The following is a 23028-nucleotide window of genomic DNA, read 5'->3' as shown; positions in this document are numbered from 1 at the left end:
TGACTGGGTATAATCAACATGGCTTCACCAAGGGCAAATCATGCCTGACAAACCTTGTGGCCTTCTATGAAAAGGTCACAACATCAACAGACAAAATAAGAGCAATGAGTATCATTTACCTGGACCTGAGCAAAGCCTTTGACACAGTCCCACACGACATCCTGGTCTCCAAGCTGGTAAAACATGGGGTTGATGGATGGACCACTCAGTGGATTAAGAACTGGCTTGATGGCTGCACCCAAAGAGTGGCTGTAAATGGGTCCATGTCCAAGTGCAGGCCAGTGACAAGTGGAGTCCCTCAAGGATCAGCACTGGGATAGGTCTTGTTTAACATCTTTGTTGGTGACATGGATGGTGGCATTGAGTGCACCCTCAGCAAGTTCACTGATGACACCAAACTGTGTAGTGCAGCTGACACACTGGAGGGAAGGGATGCCATTCAGAGGGACCTTGACAGGCTGGAGAGGTGGGACCATGGCAGCCTCATGAAGTTCAACAAGACCAAGTGCAAGGTCCTGCACCTGGGTCAAGGCAATCCCAAGCACTGATACAGGCTGGGCAGTGACTGGCTTGAGAGCAGCCCTGAGGAAAAGGACTTGGGAGTGCTGGTGGATGAGAAGTTCAACATGAGCTATCAGTGTCCACTTGCAGCCCAGAAAGCCAACCAGATCCTTGGCTGCATCAAGAGAAGCATGGCCAGCAGCTCGAGGGAAGTGATTCTCCCCCTCTGCTCTGCTCTGGTGAGACCCCACCTGGAGTACTGCATCCAGGTCTGGAGACTGTTACAGGAGAGACATGGATGTGCTGGAGTGTGTCCAGAGAAGGGCCAGGAGGATGATCAGAGGGCTGGAGCAGCTCTGCTATGAAGAGAGACTGAGAGAGTTTGGGTTATTCAGTCTGGAGAGGAGAAGGCTCTGAGGAGACCTTATTGTAGCCTTCCAGTATCTGAAGGTGGCTACAGGAAAGCTGGTGAGGGACTTTTAGGATGTCAGATGGTGATAGGAATAGGGGGAATGGATTCAGACTAGAGGAGGGTAGATTTAGATTAGATGTTTGGAGGAATTTCTTCACCATGAGTGTGGTGAGGCTGAAGGAAGGGGGTCTCTTCAGCTTGGAAGAGAATAAGGGGTGACCCCATGTTTATAAATACATAAAGGGAAAGAGCCAGGAGCATGGTGCCAGGCTCTTCTCAATTATGCCCAATGATAGGACAAGAGGCAATGGATATAAGCTTACACATAGGAGGTTCCATATAAACACAAGAATTTTTTTCACTGTGAGTATGACAGAGCACTGGCACAGGCTGCCCAGGGAGGTTGTGGAGTCTCCTTCCCAGAAGACATTCAAAACCCTCCTGGATGCATTCCTGTGTGACCCTGCTCTGGCAGGGGGGTTGGACTCTGTGATCTTTTGAGGTTCCTTTCAACCCCTAACTTTCTATGATTCTGTGAGACATTGGCACAGATTGCCCAGAGAGGTGGTGGAAGCCCCACCCCTGGAAGTTTTTAAGGCCAGGCTGGACAGGGCTCTAAGCAACCTGATCTAGGTGTCCCTGCCCATGGCAGGGGGGTTGGAACTACATGATCTTAAAGGTTCCTTCCAACCCTGAAAATTCTATGATTCTATGATTGTCCCAAGAGTTTAACCTTGAGAAATTATACTTGTACCTACAAGTTATTAAAATGGTGACTTTGCACGGAGAACTCAATGTAAAAAGAATCAAGTACAGTTTTGAAAATGAAATTACTAGTATCACATAAAGGAATAATTTTTAAGTAGCCTTGGAGACACTAACTTAATCTCCTCCATATACCAAACCTCAAAGTAACAAAAAAAAGAAACAAGCGCCCAAGATACAGAAAATGCTGTTTACATATCCAAAAGCAACTGTTCCTAAAGACAGTCAAAGAAGGCTCAAAATCAGCAGAAGATAAAAGCATGAAAGAGGTAGAGAATCAAAGATAGAAGGAAGCTAGAATCCACACACATGGCTGACAGACTCCATCCTAGATCAGGAGCCAGTACTGTCATCAGAAGATTTCTTCACAGCACATTTGACTATAAATTGAACCAGATTTTCACCTAGCCTGGGTTGCCAAACTAAGAACTGATGATTTCCTCACTCCCCACTTCAAGGTAGGAAGCTGTTGTATATACTTCGGTTGGTTTAGCAGTTTATGTGGCTAAAATGGCACAAAGACAGCAATGTTTTAAAATCTGTGTAGTGTCATAAAGAATTAATAATTCACTGAACTTTCACCATGATGAACATCCAACCTTAGCAGTATTTTATCACTCCATCAGCTACACCAAGGAGCAGAACAACCTGGGAGTATTAGCAAAATTAAGATAAAGTATTTGGTTCAAATGGCAAGAACTACTCACTCACAGTGACAGAGAGGGAATGAAAACAAGACAAACAACAGGTCATGAAAAAAGCAAAGGAGCCTTAGTAGACTAAATAATTTTATTTTTCACATCTATGTAGATTCTGTTACGCCATGGACAGGGACAATCTAAAAAGCTGATGTGATAGCCTAATTTACAAGACAGGATCCAAACCAGATGTGTCATCACAGAGAATAAATTTCTAGGGAAAAAGAAAAAGCTGCTCGTCTTTCTCACATTATGAAGTGTATCCCTTTTCTCTGTAGTTAAGCAGAACACTTCAACTAATAGAGACAAGCAAGGACTTGACTCAAAACTGACCTGCACCAGATGTAATTTGTTCGTTCCACTTTGTTGTCTCTACTATGTATTCCTGCTGCTAAATACCTTGAGATGACTTCTACAGAAAAATGGATACTGCCTTTAAGTTTCAAATTTTAAAATTATATAAACTCACATTTTCTCTCTGACCTTCCCTTTGGTCAAAGCTTTCTAACATGACCACCTACACATCACAGTTCACTACATTTCCCCTAGCTGTTATGAAACTAACATTAACTTATCTTGCAGCAAGGACAGGATTGTTCTAAATTGCCATGCATTTTAGAACCTATGCTATGAGAAAGTTAAATGAGCAAGTGCCTGTAAGGAAGGACCGTGAACACAGTTGCTTTCATCCACCAAAAAACAGATAGATGGACTTGATGACCTCTTGTTCAGGGCTGAAATTACAGAGCATAACTCTGCAGAGAAATTACTGAGTAAAACGTTCATTCTCATCAAAACTTGAAGGTATCAACTCCTCCCCCCCCTTAAAAAAAAAGTCTAATTTCCACTTCAAGTTTGCATTGCTTCAGCTTTCGATAGTAAGTTCTCAATGTGCTCAAGTTCAACAATTTAGGCAGTATGATGGCACCAGAATAATCACAGAGTGGCTGAGGTGGGAAAGGACCTCTGCAGACCATCTAGTCATTGCCTTCGCTGCTCAAAGCAGGGGCAAGTAGATCAGGATGTCCAGGGCTGTGTCCAGTCAGGTTTTTGCTATCTCCAATGATGGAGACTCCACAATATAAGAGACCTATTCCAGCATTTAAACATCCTTGCAGTACAATCTCAGATTTAAATATTTATAGCATTTCAATTTGTACCCATTGCCTTTTTTTCTTTTACTAGCCATGAATGAGAAGAGCCTGGCTTCATGTTCTTCTTTCCCTCCCATCAGGTGTTTATACACCTTCCGTCCTCCAGGCTCAGTCTCCACTGTCCCAGCCTTCTTGTGCATCAGATTCTTTGAGGCCTTTAACTGCCTTTATGGCCCTTCACTGGACCTGCTCTACTATGCCCATATCTCTCTTGGACCCATATCATCTCAAATGATACCCAACTCATACCCATACCCAAATGATATCCATCTCAAATGGACCCAACACACCTGATGTGTCTCAACCAGGGCAGAGCTGAGGGGAAGGACCATCTGCTACACAATGCCTGACGCAACCCAGGAGGCAGTCTTCGCTATCAGAGTATATTGCTGACTCATTGTCAATTTGATATCTACTGGCAACCCCAGGGCTTTTTCTGCAGAGCTGCTTTCCAGCAGGTTAGGCCCTGCCTGTCCTGGTGTCTGGAGTTATTCCTCCCCAGGTACAGGACTTTACACTTTCCTTTGCTGAGCCTGTGAGGCTCCCGACAGCCTATTTCTCCAGCCTATCAAAGTGCCTTTCGATGGTAGTGAAACCATCAGCTGTATCAACGAACCCGAACTAACTTAGTATTTTGTGTATCAAGTCATCTCAACACTAATTTCAAAAGCAAAATATTCCTTGAGTAAATTGCACTGTAGGGCATTTCCTTCAGACCTCGAGTAAATCTTGCTGCCATTTTTACATCATCTTCAATTTTCAACATTCTATCTTTGCAAGCACCAGCACCAAATCGTGTATGTTATTTTAAGTATTAGCTGAATCAAAACTCTTCACTGAGGCAAAAGTATCACCTTCGCTGATCCCTTTTTTGTATTTGCCAGGGTGCAAGCCTTAGTGCCATCACTTCTTGGCATTGCACTGCAAGTTAGTGTGCAGTTACTTGGCCACTACAGAATCCTCAGAAATGCTGCTTTCCAGGATACAGGCCCTCTTTCATAAGGCATAGCTTGCATTCCCTGTTCTCTGGCATATAACTTTGCCTTTGGCTGTATTAAAGACACAGTGTGTTTAAATGTGCCTACAGAGCAAGCTGTGAGAGCTCTATTATAATTTACTCTTCTCCTGGCAATTACTATCAGTAACAGTTTTTTTGTTTACTTCTGGAACAATGATGAAAGCACTGCATAGTATTGGTATTAGTGCAAATACTAGAATCAATCAAAACTAGTCTTTGCCTGTCACATAGCCAACTTTTAAATCAAATACCATAATGACAGTTTTCTCTTTTTTTTCTGCCATCAAAAGGCTTTACAAAATTAAACAACTTCTCTCAGCCTCATTCGCATGTTGGAGGGCTACATTTTTGTTATACTTTAGACTTTGATTGGTGGGGACAAAAGGCAGAAAAAAATAGGGGTAAAGATGGGAAGAGATGGTTGTTGGATACTGCTGGTAAACATTTTAGTAAACACAAAAAACCACAACCACTTTTTGGAGTGCTGTATACAGAACTCCATCCTCATAATTGCACAGTACCTAAAATCTACAGAATGAGTTATTTCAAGATTGCTGGACAGTTGGACAGTTTTAGGGATGTTTTATGAATATCTGAAGACAACTGGAAGAGCAGAACATTAGCAGAGAGGCTAAAGAGAACACCTAGCATTAAAGCAGAAAGTTGTGTCTGTTCATGAGCTTTTATTTCTGTTCATTGCAGACTCAAGTTCAGAGAAAGCTCATATGGCTTTCTGCTACCTGCCCTGCTGTGCAGTTATTAGAACTATCTCATAGGCAAGAGAGCTAAATGGGATTTTCCAGAAGCCTGGAGAAGTCTTCAGTGGAATCTAGCACTAAAATATCACCTATTGAGACTGCACTAAAAATTCCTTTCTTTAAATAGATTTCTTCTCTCTTCAAAGTTATCTACTCAATTCATGGGTTCTTCCACAAATGTACCTCAATCTGTCCAGAAGATAAATGACCATATAATTGTGCCTTTTTCATTAACCCCGTAACTTTATCTTACAATCAGTACACCTTGATCCTTTTCATTTTCAAATACAGTCCCACTTATGAGTCATCATTGCCTCCTCTCACACACTTTTCAGCCCCTCCTTCTCAGTCCTTCCCTCTTGTTTTAGTAAAAGCTGTAGGTAGGGCAAACTAAAATAGCAAGTTCAACAACTGGACATGAGACATCCTTAAATTTAGATCAAATAAACCCTTTCAAAGTACACAGGATCTTTCTATCCAGACGAGATTTATAAAAGCTACATATAATTAGGGAAAGGAATAGGATCAAAAATAGCTTTTGTACGATAGCCTTTCTCAACCATATGTGGATAGAAAGAAGGACAGCCTTATTCTCTAAGCAGCAGGAGGAAGACTAAAACAACTCAGAGCAGTCACAGGAAGCTCTCAGCACCCTGAAGGCTTCCTAGCATGCTAGACTCTAAGAGTCCTCATTTTCTGCACTAATCATTTTCCCAACCCTGAAACTGTAAAGCTAAGATTACCCAAGAAAACTCAACTACACTTCACTGTCTGAGGTTGCAAGTTCTTACTCAAGGTAAAACAAAAACATCTTAAAGACAATCTTGGAAGAAACCTGCTTTGCCACTCACTGGTTTGTTTTAGAAGTATAAAACTCAGAACAAAACAAGCAAACAAACAAACAAAAAAAACCCCCACAAAACCCGTCATCTTGCCTCACCATCCATAATGTCTACCCTTTCAACAGGCACCTGTTGATGACTGCAAGAAGACTCTTCTTACTCCTGACTTCACTCCCACACTTTGCACTGGCAAGGAGCCCTCACATACTCTGCACTAACTTGGAACAAATTCTGCAGTGCAGCCCTACACTTTCCACAGCAAACAGGAAATTATGTGTCCAATTCAGGTAAATATGTTTTACTGAATTAAATACAAGAAAGTAAATATGGCAGTTACAGCATTCCTTGTGTAAAAAACTGAATTCCAAAACAAATAGGAATGCTACACAGCTTTCATAGTAGTATCCTACAAATGTTTCAACACACAGTGGTGCTAAAGAAAGTATCAGGAGAAACATGGAAAATTTGGCAGCTGCTGTGTGGAGAGCTGAGGCTTCTGGCAGTTTGTGTGGAAAGGTTGTGAAAGAAACACATCTGAAGTTTTTTTCTGAAGTAATCAATAAGACAATAGTTAAGTTCAAAATCAGGCAACATTTTGAAGTGGTAACTTCTATTTTACAGCCTTATTACTTACAGGCTGTCTCTTCAGTTAGTCAGTAGTGTATTAGTTGAGTTTGTATGCAGAGGTTTCTATACAACCACAATGATATACCTCCTTTTAAGCTACAGATGAAATTCATCTGTGTATTTTGGGCTCAAGAACTGAATTCTCCAGGAGTGTGGAATAAGCAGGGCCCTGGGTGTTCCAGATGTCATGCGGGCTGGCTTCACCTCTCTAAGTTGAGGGGCAGAAAGGAGACTTCACTATGAGTGCAGTGATGAAACTCAACCTTCCTTGATGAACTTTCCCTAGGACTAGTATCCATTACTGCTCACCTGACCAGAGGCTCCAGGAGCCTTCCCACATTCATAATCCATGCAAGCTAAGTCCCTCAGCTGTGGCTGCAGCTATTGGAAGTAAAAGCCATCCCAATTACCATCTCCAGTGATTCATGAAAGACCATGATGCCTTTACTTTCATCTGTTAAAAATCCATCCTGTTAAAGCTCTGCTCAGGGCAACTCTACCTGTTAAAGCAGCACAGCCTGTCTTTCCTCAGACAGCATTTCCTGGTAATAAGGATTTCGGAGAAGGCCTCCAGTATTACAAGCTCATGCTACACTCATAACTCGTAGGCACAAATTCCATTTATAACTTCACCTACTTTAATGCCAGCCGTTAGACTGTAATTAAACTACACACAGCCTGGGAGCCTTGGTCAAGCACAGGAAGCTGGGTGTACGAGGCAAGGTACGAACACAGAGCTGACAAAACGCAGATTCTCAGTTCAAGCAACTACGGATTTGCTCAGCAAATTGAGACGGTTTTCAGCCACATTTTCTCCTCTGTGTGCTCACAAAACCCCTAAACTGCTCCCAAGCCTGAAAAGCTGAAAGCCAGAGATGGGAAGAATGTGAGAATCCCCTTCAGCCCTCGGGTGCTGCTGGCAAGGCACTGGCAGCTGCAGGTGCTGGGTAACCTAAGCAGTAAGGGCACACAGGCTGCCAGTTCCTGTGCAGAGCCATCTGTTTGGCTTTTGTTACACACCACTCCACCACACCGAGCAAGTCATCCCAAGGGCAGGGAGAGCTCATGCCCGGAGGGCCCCTGCCAACCTTTGCAGCCCAGGGTGCGCCCTGGCACCCCGCTGCTGAGGGGCAGCCCCCAGCAGCCGCCTCTGCCCACATCCATGCTGCCAGCCAGGACAGAGAGCTCGCAGGGATGAAAACTAATCACTCACTCAGTGTTAGCTTTCAGCTAGAGCAGGTACCCAGCCTCCCTGGGTACAAGGTGGCATGAGGTCAGGTGCCAACGCAGTGAGGTGGTGGGATGGGGTGAGCAGAGAGGGAGGGAAGCACGGCCCCTGTTCGTGGTGGTACCACCTTGGACCACTGTAAGCTGACTGTGAAAAACACATCCCTAAAGTGTCTCCCAGGATGGTTCTAGAAAATCCCCTCTGCCATGGGAAGCATTCCTGGGTGACAGAGACATGAGCCTCTCAGTTCATCTCATCCTTCCTAACCCAGAAGTCAATTAGTTTCCCTGACTATGAGGATTACATATCATTTCCACTAACATACAGATAGGAAGCAGGAGGATATTTTGATTTCCAGCACGAGCAGACATTCCATGCTGCTAAACAGAATGGAGTCAACACATTGGTCTGGGGCACAATGGTGACCTTTGTCCCTAACTCACCAGATATCTCCAGATACCTGTCACAGCTGGAATACTTAGTGCCTCAATCCCTGCAGGAAGCTAGTGACCACCTGAAGGATCTTTGTGTCAGTTAATTCTCTTCTATATGTTATTTTCTTCCGTTACAGTGAGGAGTTTCCCTAGCAGGACAACCACTTTAATGACTACTGAATGCCAAAAGCAAACTTTGTTATATCTACCCCAAAAGGTATCTGTAAAGTCTAACAAGGAAGAAACTGGAACAACCAGTCAGAAATATTATAACCCTGCTCTCACATCTGGAGCTACAGCCATCAGAGGGACTGCTGAAAGCAGGGAGAACAAAGCTAATCAAATACTACCACCTTTCTTCCTCTCTGTTATTTCCTCTCCTAAGATTGACCACATTTGTGGTTAAATGCAGGGAGTCAAACTTCCTCTAAGCAGTGCCTCTACAGTTCCAGATTTTCACTGTGATCCAGCTGTATCACAGCTTTGGAAAGGCAGACTGGTGTGCACTCAAACCACCACCTTCCCTTATTAAGGTAAAAAAAAAAATCCATATCATGACTCTAAAAGGTTCTTACCCAAATCACCTCACTGGCCTTACATTTTAAGATCTTAATACTGAACTTAATAAATCACTTTGTTGAAATTGGTAGTCTGGATAAAAATGCTTAGTTGAAGGCACTGATGTGATTACAGTGGGCCAGGGGAGATACAAGCAGCTTATTAAACTGGAGAAAAAGCAGCCTGACGCCTCAGGATCCCCCAAGAAGGACCCCTGCTCAATCTCCACAACCACCAAGGCTGTATATGTCCTGTCCATGCAATCAGAAGCCTTCATCAGTTCTCTTGCAATTTGAAGCTCACATCGCCAAGATCGCCAGTCTAATTTCAGCTGTATCCAAACTACTAGATGCAGCTGGCTGATCTGGTAGTAGGTCTAGCAGCTTGTCTCCTTGGAGGGTCTCAGAAAGCAAATGTGAAGAAGCCACAAAGCCACAATCGCTATGAACTCAAAGGTACTCCAATCATCTGCTGGCAGATGCAACTCCTGACAAGAAGAAAAGCTCCAAATTTTTCTTGAAAAACAAATCAGCTCATTGCAAAATGGACACACACTGGGTTTTGGACCATTTTTCTGAAGAGAGAAGTCATATTACAGTATCACAATCACGTGTGGTAGTAAGAGTAGACCTAAGAAATTTAGAATTTCTCTGAATTCTCCACCTCTGAAAGCAATTAGTAGCTAAGTGAAAGCTGACATTTGTCTTCTCTATGCTGTTACACACAAAGCAGCAGCTAGTCATGGTCCCTACAATTTTATTATCCAAAAAAATTCCAGCCTTACATCTGCAGGGTGCAATTTCACAAACACGTGGACTTTTAGTAACAGGTGCATAAAGATCTCCCTTGTGCAAGTATGCAACTGTAGGCCTCATATATACCTAATGTATATATAATAATATATATACACCTAGTAATAAATATATATAATACACATATAATATATATACCAATAATATATATATACCTAATAAGTTACACTCCACAATTTCCCTCAGAGGAGAGCAGACCACACTCTTAAATTAAGACATTCTCCTGTCAAACTTCTAGCTGGGAAGATCACTGCACCTGCTCCATGCAGGGGCTTGTACCCATGCAGTCATGAAGGGACACTCAAACATGAGGAAGAGAAACAAAAACCATCACCTCCAGCATTTAGGAAGAAGTAAAATACCTGCAGAATGTGTCCAACATCACTTTGCAGCAGCAGAAACAGCACATTTTGGGATGATTTGTGCAACATTAACCAAAGGGTCTGTGGCTGAATCTAGACAAAGCATCTGACAGATTTCCATGAAGAAAGCAATCCTTCCAGGACCATTACAGCTGCTGGCAGGAAGACTGTCCCAATTCTTCTAGACATTCCACGCTTCTACAACCAATAAAAGGAGCCAGGGCTGTCCTAATGAGAAAGTACATTTGCTGGGGTCTTTATGTCACCTCTCTCTTGTCATTACACTGTTATACAAAGCTGAAGAAGTTTAAAACCATTCCAGACCTGTTAGCTTTTTCCATTTCAACATGGAATTGCCATCAAACAAGTCAACAGGCAAGCTCAAGTTTCTGATATTTTTAGCTAGATATATTATAGCATCTCACAGAAGCCTATTTTTCTCCTTGCAAGGTCTTAGGGAGATTCCTCCCTTCCCAACTACCAGTCAAGCAGAATTTGGGGGCTGCTTTTCACATATGTAGGCAACCAAGCTCTTCACATGGCTGGGAAAACCACATTTTCTGCACTTGAAATGAAGTACTAACAACAGATATAACACCTGCATGGTACAGCTGATGCTGCTTCCCCCCCTTGGAGGCAGCAGGAAAATGTATTCAAAATGGTTGTAAGGCCATGGAAAGAGCTAAAGGGTAGCCAAGAAAACAAAAACTAGATAAACCTAAAGGGGAAAATAAAAACACTGGAATTCTGATCCTTTCTTAATGACCACAGAATGATTCTATAACTACCAATTCCCTTTGAGGCAGAAATACACAATTTTGGCCTTAAAGAGTCAGTCTTAGTCTCTGCATTGCAGATGAGAACAATCAAATTTTTGCTTGCTCTGACTTATTGCTTAATTGATTATTCTCCAGGACTGGGAAAGAGGAATAAAGCAGGGAGATGATAATCACCCTTGTAAAATCCTTTAAGGTGAAAACGGAATGCATCTTACTTTTCCTAGCAACCTTCCTTCCTAATTCTGAAGCAAATAAATCACTCTAAGGATAGTATCCTGAACATATGGCTTTCTCTGAGTAAGGGGAATTTTTCTGCCTACAAGCTTGTATGTCTTTTTTTTTTTTTTAACATGTCTGTTTCTGGAATCCCACACATATTCCCCTTCACAGCAAAAGTGGGTTTCTGTCCCTCCCACCCTCAAAAAAAAAAAAAAAAAAAAAAAAAAAAAAGAAGTTTATAAGTATTAGCTTACTTCTATCCCCAGAAGGACAGAAGGCTGTACCTAAGCTTAATGACCAGCCAAGAGCACACAATGTGTTCACTACTGTTGTATTCACTTTCCAAATATTCACAAAAATAATGATGTTAGCAAGAAAAGGGAAGGACTTCAGCCCCCCACGGCCAGCAGCACCATTAAGAGCATCCTTAGAGAACAGATCACAAGTAAACAATGTTGTAGGCCTCTGAACAATCTTGCATCTTTCTCGTAAGGTGCAAGATACGCTGTACTTACAAGGCACATGGCACCAAGTACAGCAAATCATGTGATCTGTTTTTATCTTCTTATGTCCTTTTCTGTGCACAAGACACTGTCTTGCATGGTCTGGACCTTGGACACTCCCCAGTCTTTCTGTACAGCAGATAAAGCAGATGACCACAGGGAGGGGTGCTGCTAAACCCTGAGTCTGGAAGAGGCTTCTTCCAGGGGCCTTGCAGGCTCTTAGTTAGGAAGTAGTAACTGTGAGGGCCTCAAGAAAAGACCCCCTGAAGTTCCTCACTACCCTGTTTGCAATCCAAGGTGGCAGCTGGTGGCAATGAACAGAAGATGATCACAGAGAAGTGAACGAAAGGGTAATGGGGATGCCAAAAATCAATAGTCTGCATTTTTGAGTAAAAATGAAAATGAAACAAAAAAAAAAAAAAATGTGACTAGCAATTGAAATAAGGAAATGGAAGTGATTTTATAGAAAGAAGAGCAAACCACTGTTATACCAAAAGCCACCTGAATTTCTATCATAAGCTATTTCTCATGTTCATTTATGTCATCCTTGCAGTGTCAGTTTTTGAGAGAACAATTCTCATCTCAGCACGACCGAACAGTAATACCAATAGGCACAGAGAACATTAACATGTTATAAATAAACTGCTAATTTTGAGGTGGGAAAAAAATCATCAAGGCAGCTCTCATGATCAAGGAATAGAGCAAGAAAATGAGCAACTTGCTTATGCTTTCAGGACTCTGCTTTTTAAAAGAGCTTTTTCTAACTGCCAATTCCCGAGGGGAAAAAAAGAAGAAACCTGGTGAAACACTCACTGTCAAAACAAAGCAGATGGTGAAAATGCTATTATAATTTTTAAGGTCCCCCCCTGCCCCCATCTCAAGCAGTAATTTGTCATTTCTACTGGTTTAAGAGCTTTGTGCTTAAAAAGAGTACTACAGCAAAGTTCTGAAGTTTCATCTTCCTCTCACCCAACTTGCAGCTTTACATAACTCCCAGGAGTTGTTTTTAGGCTACAAACACCTCACATCTGAAAAGAAAGAAGAACAAGGTACAGAACTATTATACAGCAATTTGGATCTTGGTTATTTGCAGCTGCTTGATAAGTCTTACCATGAAAAGTAAAACTTTATTCTCCTGCGCTGACGGCCAGGATCATTCATGCTTGCGATAGCCCCGATCACCACCCTCTGTCTGCCCCATGCAGGGTTCCCTTCCCACCCCATCCCTGGTCTGCAAGAACAGATAACACCCCATCATGGCACAGCTGCCGCCTCAGCTATTATTTCTGTACCACTCCAGCACTGTCACTCTTTAGCAGCACACCACTTACTAAGCATTGTTATAATTTCTGCAAATATCTATGTTTGTCCCGAGTGGGGATAAGGGCCTCATTGCAATAGCCTTGATAAAAGCTCCAACAAGACAGCTTTCAGATATTGCCACACAAAAGCCTACTGTGAGAGCTGTAACCAACATCAATTCCTGCTATGCAAAGACATTAGACAAAGTGTGAACTAGCATACTGTATGGGGACAAAAAACTGACTGTCAATGTGTGGGACCAACACTGCCTAAAAACATGACGCTGGCAAGGCAAAATAACACCAGCATATATGCATGGTAATTGCCATTTAATTCCAGAGTTAGCAGTACAAGAAAACAAGTAGTGAAAGCACTATTAGGTTACTAGCATCACTCAAGACATTATAATTTTATATAATTCCATTTCTAGTGTGTCTGGCTAGAAAATAAAAACACCAAACCATCAGATATTTAAAAAGCCCAAGCAGGGGATGAAGAAAAGCCTGGTTTGTTATTGAAGCAGAGCTCACAGCAAACCCTTCAGACCTGCTCCTTAAAGCAAGTATTTGCGGTATGCCATGGACAACCTGATAAATGAGAACAACCATTCCATGCATGGTACAAGGTGAGACCCTTTCCGCACATCCTTTTATATTTTTTAGGCACTTACCCACTTACATTGTGGTAGCACCCAAAAAAGTAAGAAGCGTACTGTCAACATAAACGGACTATACCAATAAAAATGCCAGGCTTTTTAAAAGAGGTTATTCTTTTACCTTCAGGCCTGATATTTGCCAGATGATGCCTCCTAAATGAGAGTCTAGGTAGGAGGGATACAATTAAGTCTGCATGCCAGTTTGTTTATGAACAAAATGCAAGGAAAACTGAAAGCTAAGTATTATAGAGAGTATACTTGTTCTGTGGAGAAGTGTTTCACTCTAAAATTACATCTGTACTTCAAAACGTGTAAAAATAATGAAATCCTACAGTGCAGATTCCGTAGCTTGCAAAAAAAAAAAAAAAAAAAAAAAAAAAAAAAAAAAAAATCTGTCACTGCACTCCACTCTAATGGGTAGAACTAAGTCGTATCTAGAGAAAACTAGCACAGTGGATCAATAAGCCTGACACAGTATTAAGAATTTGACTCTTGTGCTGCATGGCGACAGCCACCATTGAGTACTAAGCCAAAGACTTAATGTCACCTTAATTAACAAGGAAGGAAGTTTGCCAATGAGTTGCTTTCCCCACCCCGCTTTCTAGCGGTAAGTTATGCAATATACAACAACCTTTGAACCAATAGCTGTACAGCTATAAAAAATTAAAAAAATAAAATCCAAAACCAGGACAGCACTGTAAAGAGGAGAGCCTTTGAAGAATTTCATTAATTAAAATTACTTTTAGAACCTATGCATACATTAACCAGTACAGACATACCACAACTTGGAGCAGGAATGTTGCAGCTGAAATAGCAAAGGCTAAGCAGACACCTCTTGATATCCAGTTTCTCAAAAAAAATTTATATTTACTGAAAATGGTTGTTTGTGTTTAAGAGCTTTAACAGATTTCTGCAAAACAACTAGTGGCTTGCAATGTCTATGTGATGAGGCTCCAAAATCCAGACAAGATAAAGAAATGAAAGCAAAAGTAGCAGCCTCTGCTTTTTACAGTGCCTTGTCCATGTAAAACCAAAGACCCAACATCTGTAGCGCTTCAAGTGAACACCACAGGAAGCACTCTATCTTCCTAAAAAGCAGGTCCTAGACCCATGAAGTATGCAGCCACACAAAAGTTGGATGACATCTTCAAGGCAGATGCAGATGCTGAAAAAGTCTCAAACACACTGACAAAGCAGAGTTTTACTTCTAGAGGTAGGAATAAGCAAAAGCAATACTTGCCCGTGTGACTCAGCGCAGTTCCAGAAAAGATGCCAGATGATTCACAAAAACTGATCTTCAACGCTCAGTCTTTCCTTCCTAGTTTAGTCCTAGGCAAAAAAACCTTTGGCACAAAGGCCTGAAAGCTTCTGGGCGGGTACCCACATGCAATGGTGACAGAGCTGGTGTGTTAGTTTTCACACTGTAGCTGGTCAACAACTGTTCACATCTTTAAGTAGGCAGGAGAGACACAACACACACCATCAACCTTAGGCAAGTTCAATTTACAAACAGCTACCAACAGATTTGAGGTATGTTCATACATAATATAAAGGCAGGACAAAACACAAGATGTAGGATGCTCCTACCACATAGCAGAAGCCATATCAGTACACCTCTCCTTCATGAACAGCTACTCAAGCTCTTCTCCCTTTACAGGGCTTGCAGAGAGAAATGTTTATGATACCTCAGGTTGAACCCACAAGGCATTTAGAATCACACAATTGCCACAAGACCCAGCAAATACAAACTCCATCCAAGCCGACAGCTTAGTACTCCAGGAGACACCCATGCCAGGCACAGCACTTCCAAGTGTGGCTTTCAACCAACTTGAGGAAAACACGAATCAAATAGTTCCTTTTTAAAGACGTGATAAATTGGCAATTTTACCAGGTCTGTCTTCGAACAGAAGACAGAACTGAAATTGAAACCAAGCCCAAATACTCCATAACCAGCACCTCAAGCACTCCAACAACCCCATCCCAGAAGCACTGGCAGAGCCTGAACCTCCCTCCCTCCCACTGTACACCACTGTCCCTGAGCACATGAAGGGTGTTTCTTCTCCCTGCAGCCAAGACAACTCTGCTCCTGAAAAATAATGCAGGAAGCAACTAACTCTGCCAGACAAAACTGAAGCCTGGAGACCAACTTAGTCATTTGAGATATGCCACCATATATACACACACTCAGTGTCACCAGCTGTAAATAAGATTATTTGCAGATACTGTAAAATCCAGAGATGTAGTTACACTAAGACCACCATTCCCTCTGCTGAAGCCTCACTCTGAGCACAGTAGGACCTATGTTACCACCCCTTGGTGCAAGGAGCCCATTTGAACTGAAGTCACGGTTCCCAACCCATCCTTAGCAGCCATTTCCTGCACAAGCCAGAATCAAATCCTGAGCCAGCCTCCCACCCCTCCACACCAGCACCAGGACCAACCTTGCCACCAGTCCTGGCCATCCCAGCACGCACCTTCAGAAATGAAGCCTGAAGGTTTGAAAAGCTTTATACTTAAAGCTGAGAAAAGGCCGCAACTTTGTTTCTCACCCAGTTCCCCTTTTGGTGCTGGACAGGATGGGTGGAATGGACTGTCCTACCAGGGCCAGACCAGACCCACTGAGAGCGGCTCCAAGGAGGAGTTACTGTATTTCCCTTTTTGCAACCTAAGCTTTCCAATGAGCCCTTCCCACAGCAGCCAGGCACACTTGGCCTCTCTGCTCCACACTTCTGGTTTCACACCCAGACCCAGGTTAAGACCTTTTGAAACAAACTGGCTCTGGAAAGGTCTCCTGTCTCCTTGCTAGGCCTGCAAAGTGGGTTCACCATGTCTTCAAAGCATCTTTTGAAACCACCAGTCCCCAAAAGCTTGGCAAGTAAAAACTCACAACAAATAAACATGTTTGTTTTCAAGAATCATGTGATTCTTTTTAAAAGGACATTTCAACATTAATGGCTTTCATTTCAGGATAAATTAAATGGCATATCAATCACTTCAGTTTGGAGAAGGCAACTGAGGACAGAAGATAACGAATCACAAACTTTGTTGAGAAATGTCTGAGGAAATAATTTTCTCCTACTGCAATATCAAGACAGTATAGATAGCAAGTTAAAAAAAAAAAAAAGGCAGAAATAAAATTATTTTTCTTCCATACCAGACAACCAAATCACAGAGCATTGTGCTCCATAAGGTCACCTAGATTCACCAAGAGATTAGACAAAAATCTCAGACCATTGGTAACTATAAAACACATTGTAAACCCTGACCAAGGAAGTGCTCTCTCAAAGCCAGCAGAAGGGCTGTCCTGTGCAAGCACGCTTCTTCTGTGTTTCTTCCTCAAATATTTGTTGCAGCTGTAGTGAGAGAAGTAGTAGGAGAACCTTCCATAATTCAAAATACAGCAGCTACTATGTTTAGTGATTTTTCTTTCTTTAAATGCTTGCACATGTCACAAATGACCACACTGTAAAAATTAACAGAGCAGCACCAACATACCTGGGATAAAATGAGAGTAAAGAAAGTGCCTTTTATTGCTCAATCAGTTGAAGCTGCCTCTACAAAAGAAAAGTGGCCCATATCCAGCCTTCGACAAGCAGGCTTGGTAGCACAATGAAGAGAACTTCATGATGAGAACAGGCAAGAACAGCTCCTGCAAATAGAGTCTCTATGAGCCAATCTAAGACCATGACACCACTGCATGGAAAAGCCCCCGTCTCATTCCTTCATCTCAGTCCCATCTTGGGCCACACACACCCAATTCCCATCACGTGCCAGATCTAACTGCTCATAAGACCCAGCTACTTTACCTTGTTAAAGCAGCAGAAAACCAATCCACCAACATAGCTGGGTGGTCCCCAAGCGCAGAGGGGGGAAAAGAGCACTGCCAGGCCAGGGGTTGGGTGAAGGAGGTGCTGCAGAGGTGTGGAGCAAGAAGCAAGCCTACTCCTTCCAGCAACAGTAAGGCCTTTTGAGTGACTCCACTGCTCATGGAAACCTGCCAGAAGCCCTTATCATCATGGGGAAAGAAACCTACAGTGGTTCTGATACAGATGGAGCTACACCAGCACAGCTGGACTCTGTGTGTGGATAGCGAAGCCACCATCAGCAAGCACAGCAAGCAACAGGCTATTCTTGTACGGTTTTATTAGGATGTCCGCTTTCTGTTAGATGTTTGCTGGCAGTTAATGCAATCAGGATTTATACCTCTTTGAACTCTCCTCAGACAGCTGTGCCAAAGGCCCATGGGGTACCTCCTTAGGCTCAGGAACAGTCTGTTGCTCAATGAGATGGATTTAAACCAAAGAAACTCCCTTAAATGCTATTCAAAAAGCATGGGCCCCAGAATCATGCTAGTAATACCAACTATCAGGCAAAGAATTACAAAAATGGGTCTGAATATGAAATACTCACATCTTCTACACAGACAAAACATTTTTACTCCTGCAAAATAAAAAGCTCCTATTTAACTACCTACACATTTTAAGAAACTTACAGGTTTTTTTCCTATACCTTAAATTCTTGTTCAGTACTTATGTCCTTCTTGGCCTGATCCTTTACCTAACACCCAGGAGGAAGATTGTGCATTAGCCCATTTTTCTCCCTCCCAGTTGACTTGCTGAGGAGGCAGGAAGAGATGCTTTCTAAACTACGAGAAAGAAAACTCAGAGAGGTGCTAAGTATTCAGTTTGGAAATGTAAATCCTCCCACCCCCTTCTGAAGTATGCAGAACCAGTCTCTCCACGGCTCATGTCATCTAAAGGCCACAGGAGTTCGCTAAAGATATTCTTGTTAAGAGGATTTAGCCCCTTTTAAAAAGGACTTAACATGTGGGTGGTGTCTCCATTTAAGCATTTTCTCATGGCTAAGAAAATGGCCCTCTTCTTAAAGGCTTATCTTTATAACCCAAAGACAGTTAGAAATTCTACACTATTTGAATTATAAACATTTTGAGCAGCTTGCCTTTATAGCAGACCCATTTTTAAGTACTGGTATTTGCAAATGGCAGTGACCTTGTCACAATAAAAGAGAAGCTAGCACCAGCAAGAATCCTTTTGGGGTACCCTATCCAACATTAATTTCTCCTTAATTTTCATAGGAAACATAGGAGATTTGCAAACTCTCTCCCAACAAAATGGCACAGTGTCACTATCCCTGTGCCCACTTCTCTTGATGGTCCCTGGAACTTACTAGACCTTCCATTAGCTGGTTCAACCTGCCTGCCCAGCAGAAAACCTTTATTTATTTATTTACTTAGGCCAGGGTTGATTTTCCATCTTAGGAAGCCTAGGCTTCCCAAATGGAAGAAGGGAAGTGGCATCAACCCCCAGCACTATACAAGAGGGCAAGGGAGGTCCTGCAGAACCACTTACCCCTTGCAGCAGCAGTGACCCCATTTCCAGGAGCTCAGCCTTTCTCCAGGGGCACAAGCCAATGGCTGCTTTTCAAGGGTTAATTCTTCATTACTGCTTGTGTTTAAGCCATGGCAGGGGTTCAGATCTGCCTGGTAACACTGTCTATTAACTCCACAGGAATCATGAAAAATCTACTCAGATCTAAAAGGGTGGGCAGCCTCACAAGAGCCAGAGCTCACCAGTGCAAGAGCCTATTTAGCAACCCTTGGCCACTACAGGTGGCTACAAAGCCAGGAATAGGCTTCAGAGAATATTGAGGCACCTGCTTTTCAGAGGGAGGAGTGTGCAAGCTCTCATGTCTGTGCAGCTGGAACTGCCTGTTGTTAAGGACTAGGCCACCTTTCAAGGCTTTTCCAGCACAGTTACACTTACACAACCATAGATAGAGTAACTAGCTAATTCCCAGAGTGGAAGCAGCTTACTTTGGCAAAAAAACCCTTTTCCATTTGCAAGTACAGTCAAGCACCTCCCTGAGCAGTCTAAACTGTACTGCTGTACTGATTCTTTTCCACTTATACCATAGTTTATATATGGAAGTGATGGGTGGGTTACCAGTGCAGTTACATCTGCAAAGATAAAAGTATTTTCATAACCTTAACCAGTGCAGGTGTGTTGGCCAAATCTTACACTTATCCCTACATTCTTTCGCATAGTGGGGCCTTGTTTTCAGCTGGGGGTCTCAGTCTCCACGCACTACTTGCAATTCAACTAATCAAGCGCTAAATTTACATTGGTGCTGCAAGCCTGAGCTCACTGCCTGCAACTACCCAGCATTTTCTTCCTCCTCTGACCAGGCTTTAGTACCAGTTTCTCAAAAATCCTCAGCTAGGAGCCAACCAGGAAAACACCCTTGCCTCCCAAGTCCCAAAAAACCCTCTGTGAACTGTGAAATGGGTGTATCATCTCCCCACCAAACTATTTGTGGAGCAGAAAGACAAGGCAGTGCACAAGGGCACTTCAGCCTTTCTTGCCAAAAGACAGGTCCACAGCAAACCAGCACAGCTCCAAGAGAGGAAAATATATGAGCTCAGCTGTTAGGGCAGAGCAGGATGCTCAGCTCCTTTCCTGGCACAGGCCATGGATGTCTTACCACACTGGTAGGGTACCAATCTGATCCAATAGATAACATCAGCCTGACTGCTCTCTTCCTCCCCCATCCCACATCTTATCCCCAAGTACACATGGGGGGCTGAGGGCATACAACAAACTCAGAACTTGCAAGGGGACTATTTTGAAGGCAGAACCCAAAATTGCCTTCCTGCTTCTAAATCTTCATGGAGGAAGAGGCCTTCCTAGGCTTTTACAGCCAGGACTTCTTCCCATGGGAGAGGTGAGCCCTATATTAAAAAAAAAAAAAAATGCACAAAATTCATATTTTAAGATCTTTTTGCACCCACTAAGGGAAAATTGTACAACACCACTATGACATCAACATCTCTCCCACAAAGCCAAAAAAGGCTGTATAATTATTCTCCCAGAATCATCTCATAACATATAATTGCTTAACACCACCTTCTAAGAATCAAACCTTCACATATGACAGCCGAATATTTACAAAGGGACTTGAACCAGCGTGCTTGACACCAAAGCACCATTAGGATATGTAGAAGATCAGGGGCACTGAAAAATCAAATTATCTTTTACAGTGCAAATTCTTATTTCGAAAATAAATTTTAAAATATTTAGATGTTATTCGACCAGTCTTGAAACTTCCATCACTACTTCAGCCACCAACACCTGCAAAAACCTTAGCAAAAGGTACCTCCTGCCATCCTCACCACCTCCCAGGTGCAGGAAGACAGAAACGTTCCTCCCAAGCTCTTCCAAAAGTATTTCAGAATTACAGCAGCATCCCATACCTGGGCAATCACCGATTGGATTTTGGGGGGAGGGGTGTTAGAACTCCTCCTGCCCGGACAGGGGCGCACCAAGGCAAGAGGGAGGAGGGAATTTAGAGACCCCACGTCGCCGAACGAGGGTCATCGGCACCGGGAGACAGGTGAGCCGCCCCGGCGTCCACGGCCCCCGCCTGGCGGGGATGTCCTGCGCCCTCCCCCGCTTCTTGAACTCGGCGGAGCCCACGAGGGCCAAGCAAGCGCGCACCCGAAATCGGCGAGGACAAAGAAAACCTCATGAGTGGGGGGGGGGGGGGGGGGGGGGGGGGCGGATTTTTTTTTTTTCTTTTTTGGGGGGGGGGGCGGGATTAGGAGGGGGGCTATCGGAAATTTTAAGGGAGGGGGCCGAACTGGGAAGGGGGGAGATCACTGCGCGCCGCCGCCCCACCAGTCACTGACCTTGCTGCAGGGGCATTTTCGAGAGCGACGGGGGCCGGGGGCGGCCGGCCGGCGGTCGGGCTGTCCCAGGCCAGAGGAGGAGGTGGAGGAGGAGGAGGAGGAGGAAGCGGCGTCCCCCTCCCCGCCCGCCCCGGCTCCCAGTCACAGCCGCGGCCTCCGCGCACGTGTGCCAGACGTCACCGGCGGGCTCCGGGGGTGAAGCGGAGACACCGCCGGGCCCGGCCCGGCCCCCCACCCCGGGGGCAAGCAGGGCCCTTTCCCCACCGCCGGCATCTCGCTCTTGCACCCCTGCAGAGGGACTCGGCGGGCAAGGGTATTTTTTTTTTCCCTCCCCCCCTCTTTTTTTCCTGCTTGATTTTTTTTTTTCTTTTAAATAAGACCCGGTAGCGGGGGGTGGGAAGGAGGCAGGAAAGTTTATTGCAACAAAGCGCTGCCTCCGCCTTTCCTGCCCTCCCCCCCGTCCTCACCCCGCCCGCCCCCCGGCCCGGACGATCAGCGGAGAGGGCCTGCCTGGCGCTGATCCCCCACCGTCCCATTCACCCTCCCGCGGGGACGGGGTAAAAAAATTACCGGGGGGCGGCCTCCGCCTCCGCCGAGAGCGGGCTGCAGCAGCGCCGTCCTGCCGGCAGGTCCGTGGGGGGTGCAGTACAGCGAGCTGCCAGCGGGCTGGCCCCCATCCGCCGCCGGGGCAAAGGCACCGGGAGCCTGGGAAGCGGCGGCGGAGGAGGAGGAGACAACACAGGTCGCCCCCGCCGGCGCGCCGGTGCTGCGGATCTGGATGAAGGTGCCGGCGGCAAAGCGGGCAGGGAAGGCGGCGGGGGCCGCTCTGGAGTCCGTGGACGGTGCTGGCGGCGGCGCAGCCGGGGCCGGCGACTGGAGTCCCCTTCTCATCCTTCCCTCCGGGTCTGTCCCCGCAGCCGCGTCTCCTCCTCCCCCCGGCCCTCCCCCCCCGGCCTTCCCAGCTCCTTTCCTCCTCGATGCCGAGGCCCCGCACAAAATACTGGGGCTGCGGTGCCGGGGGGGCCTGGCTGCAGGATGCGGGGGCGCGGGGGGGGGCGGAGGCGGCAGGGCGGGCAGATGCGGCGGATGGAGCGGGGCCGCTCCCGCTGTGTGGGGCCGGCTGGAAAATGGCTCCAGGAAGCGGCGGCTGCTGACAATGAATGAAGGGAAAGGAGACGGGTTACGCGCCAAGGGCCTCCCGCGAAACTCAGATTTCCCGCCCTCTTTTCAAACCAAATTTGCATGGCTCCGCCTCCGGGGTGCGCCCCGCCCGCCTCGCCGCCTCATTGGTCCCCGCCGCCCTCCCCGCCGTCCAACGAGCCTCCGCCCCTCCGTTGCTTTCCCTCCCCCATTGGTCCGCCGGCGTCGCCGCGATTTGCATACCGCCCGCCGATTGGCTGTGGGGGCGAAGCTGGGGGATTCCCCCTCCGAGGAGCCGGGATCCCGGTTCGCCTGCACCCTGACACTGACAGCTGCGGCGGCGCCCGGCGCAACGTGCCCGGGGAGGGAGGGGAGGGAAGGAAAGGGAAGGAAGGGCACGCCGGACCCGCACCGCCTCTCCGCCTCTCCTTGCTGATAGGGAGGGCCCGCCGACCCACCCCCGGGACTGGGAGGTGATTGCGGGGTGGGGCTGGCTCCCCCTTGCGCTGGAGCAGCGTTCCCGCCTGGCTCCTCCGCTTCCCGGACGGAGTCATCT

The 23028-nt window shown here is 45.2% G+C and overlaps 1 protein-coding gene across 3 annotated transcripts in view; it reads right to left on the bottom strand.

Moving 5' to 3' along the window:
- Positions 1-22223, bottom strand: part of E2F3 (E2F transcription factor 3) — a 46582-nt gene extending 24359 nt beyond the window's left edge. For 2 of the 3 annotated variants that reach the window (XM_030446411.1, XM_030446410.1), the window contains exon 1: positions 21337-21420. In XM_030446411.1, the coding sequence (XP_030302271.1) occupies positions 21337-21348 (12 nt within the window). In that variant the 5' untranslated portion in view covers positions 21349-21420. Of the gene's footprint in view, positions 1-21336; positions 21421-21902 lie in introns of those variants that run through there. The other variant, XM_030446409.1, reaches the window with a different exon arrangement.
- Between the last annotated feature and the right edge of the window lie 805 nt (positions 22224-23028).

Source organism: Calypte anna, chromosome 2 (genome assembly GCF_003957555.1).
Source record: "Calypte anna isolate BGI_N300 chromosome 2, bCalAnn1_v1.p, whole genome shotgun sequence".
In the NCBI taxonomy this organism is placed as follows: domain Eukaryota; kingdom Metazoa; phylum Chordata; class Aves; order Apodiformes; family Trochilidae; genus Calypte; species Calypte anna.
The sequence above is the reverse complement of the archived record's forward strand: the minus strand, read 5'-3'. Positions and strand labels throughout refer to the sequence as shown.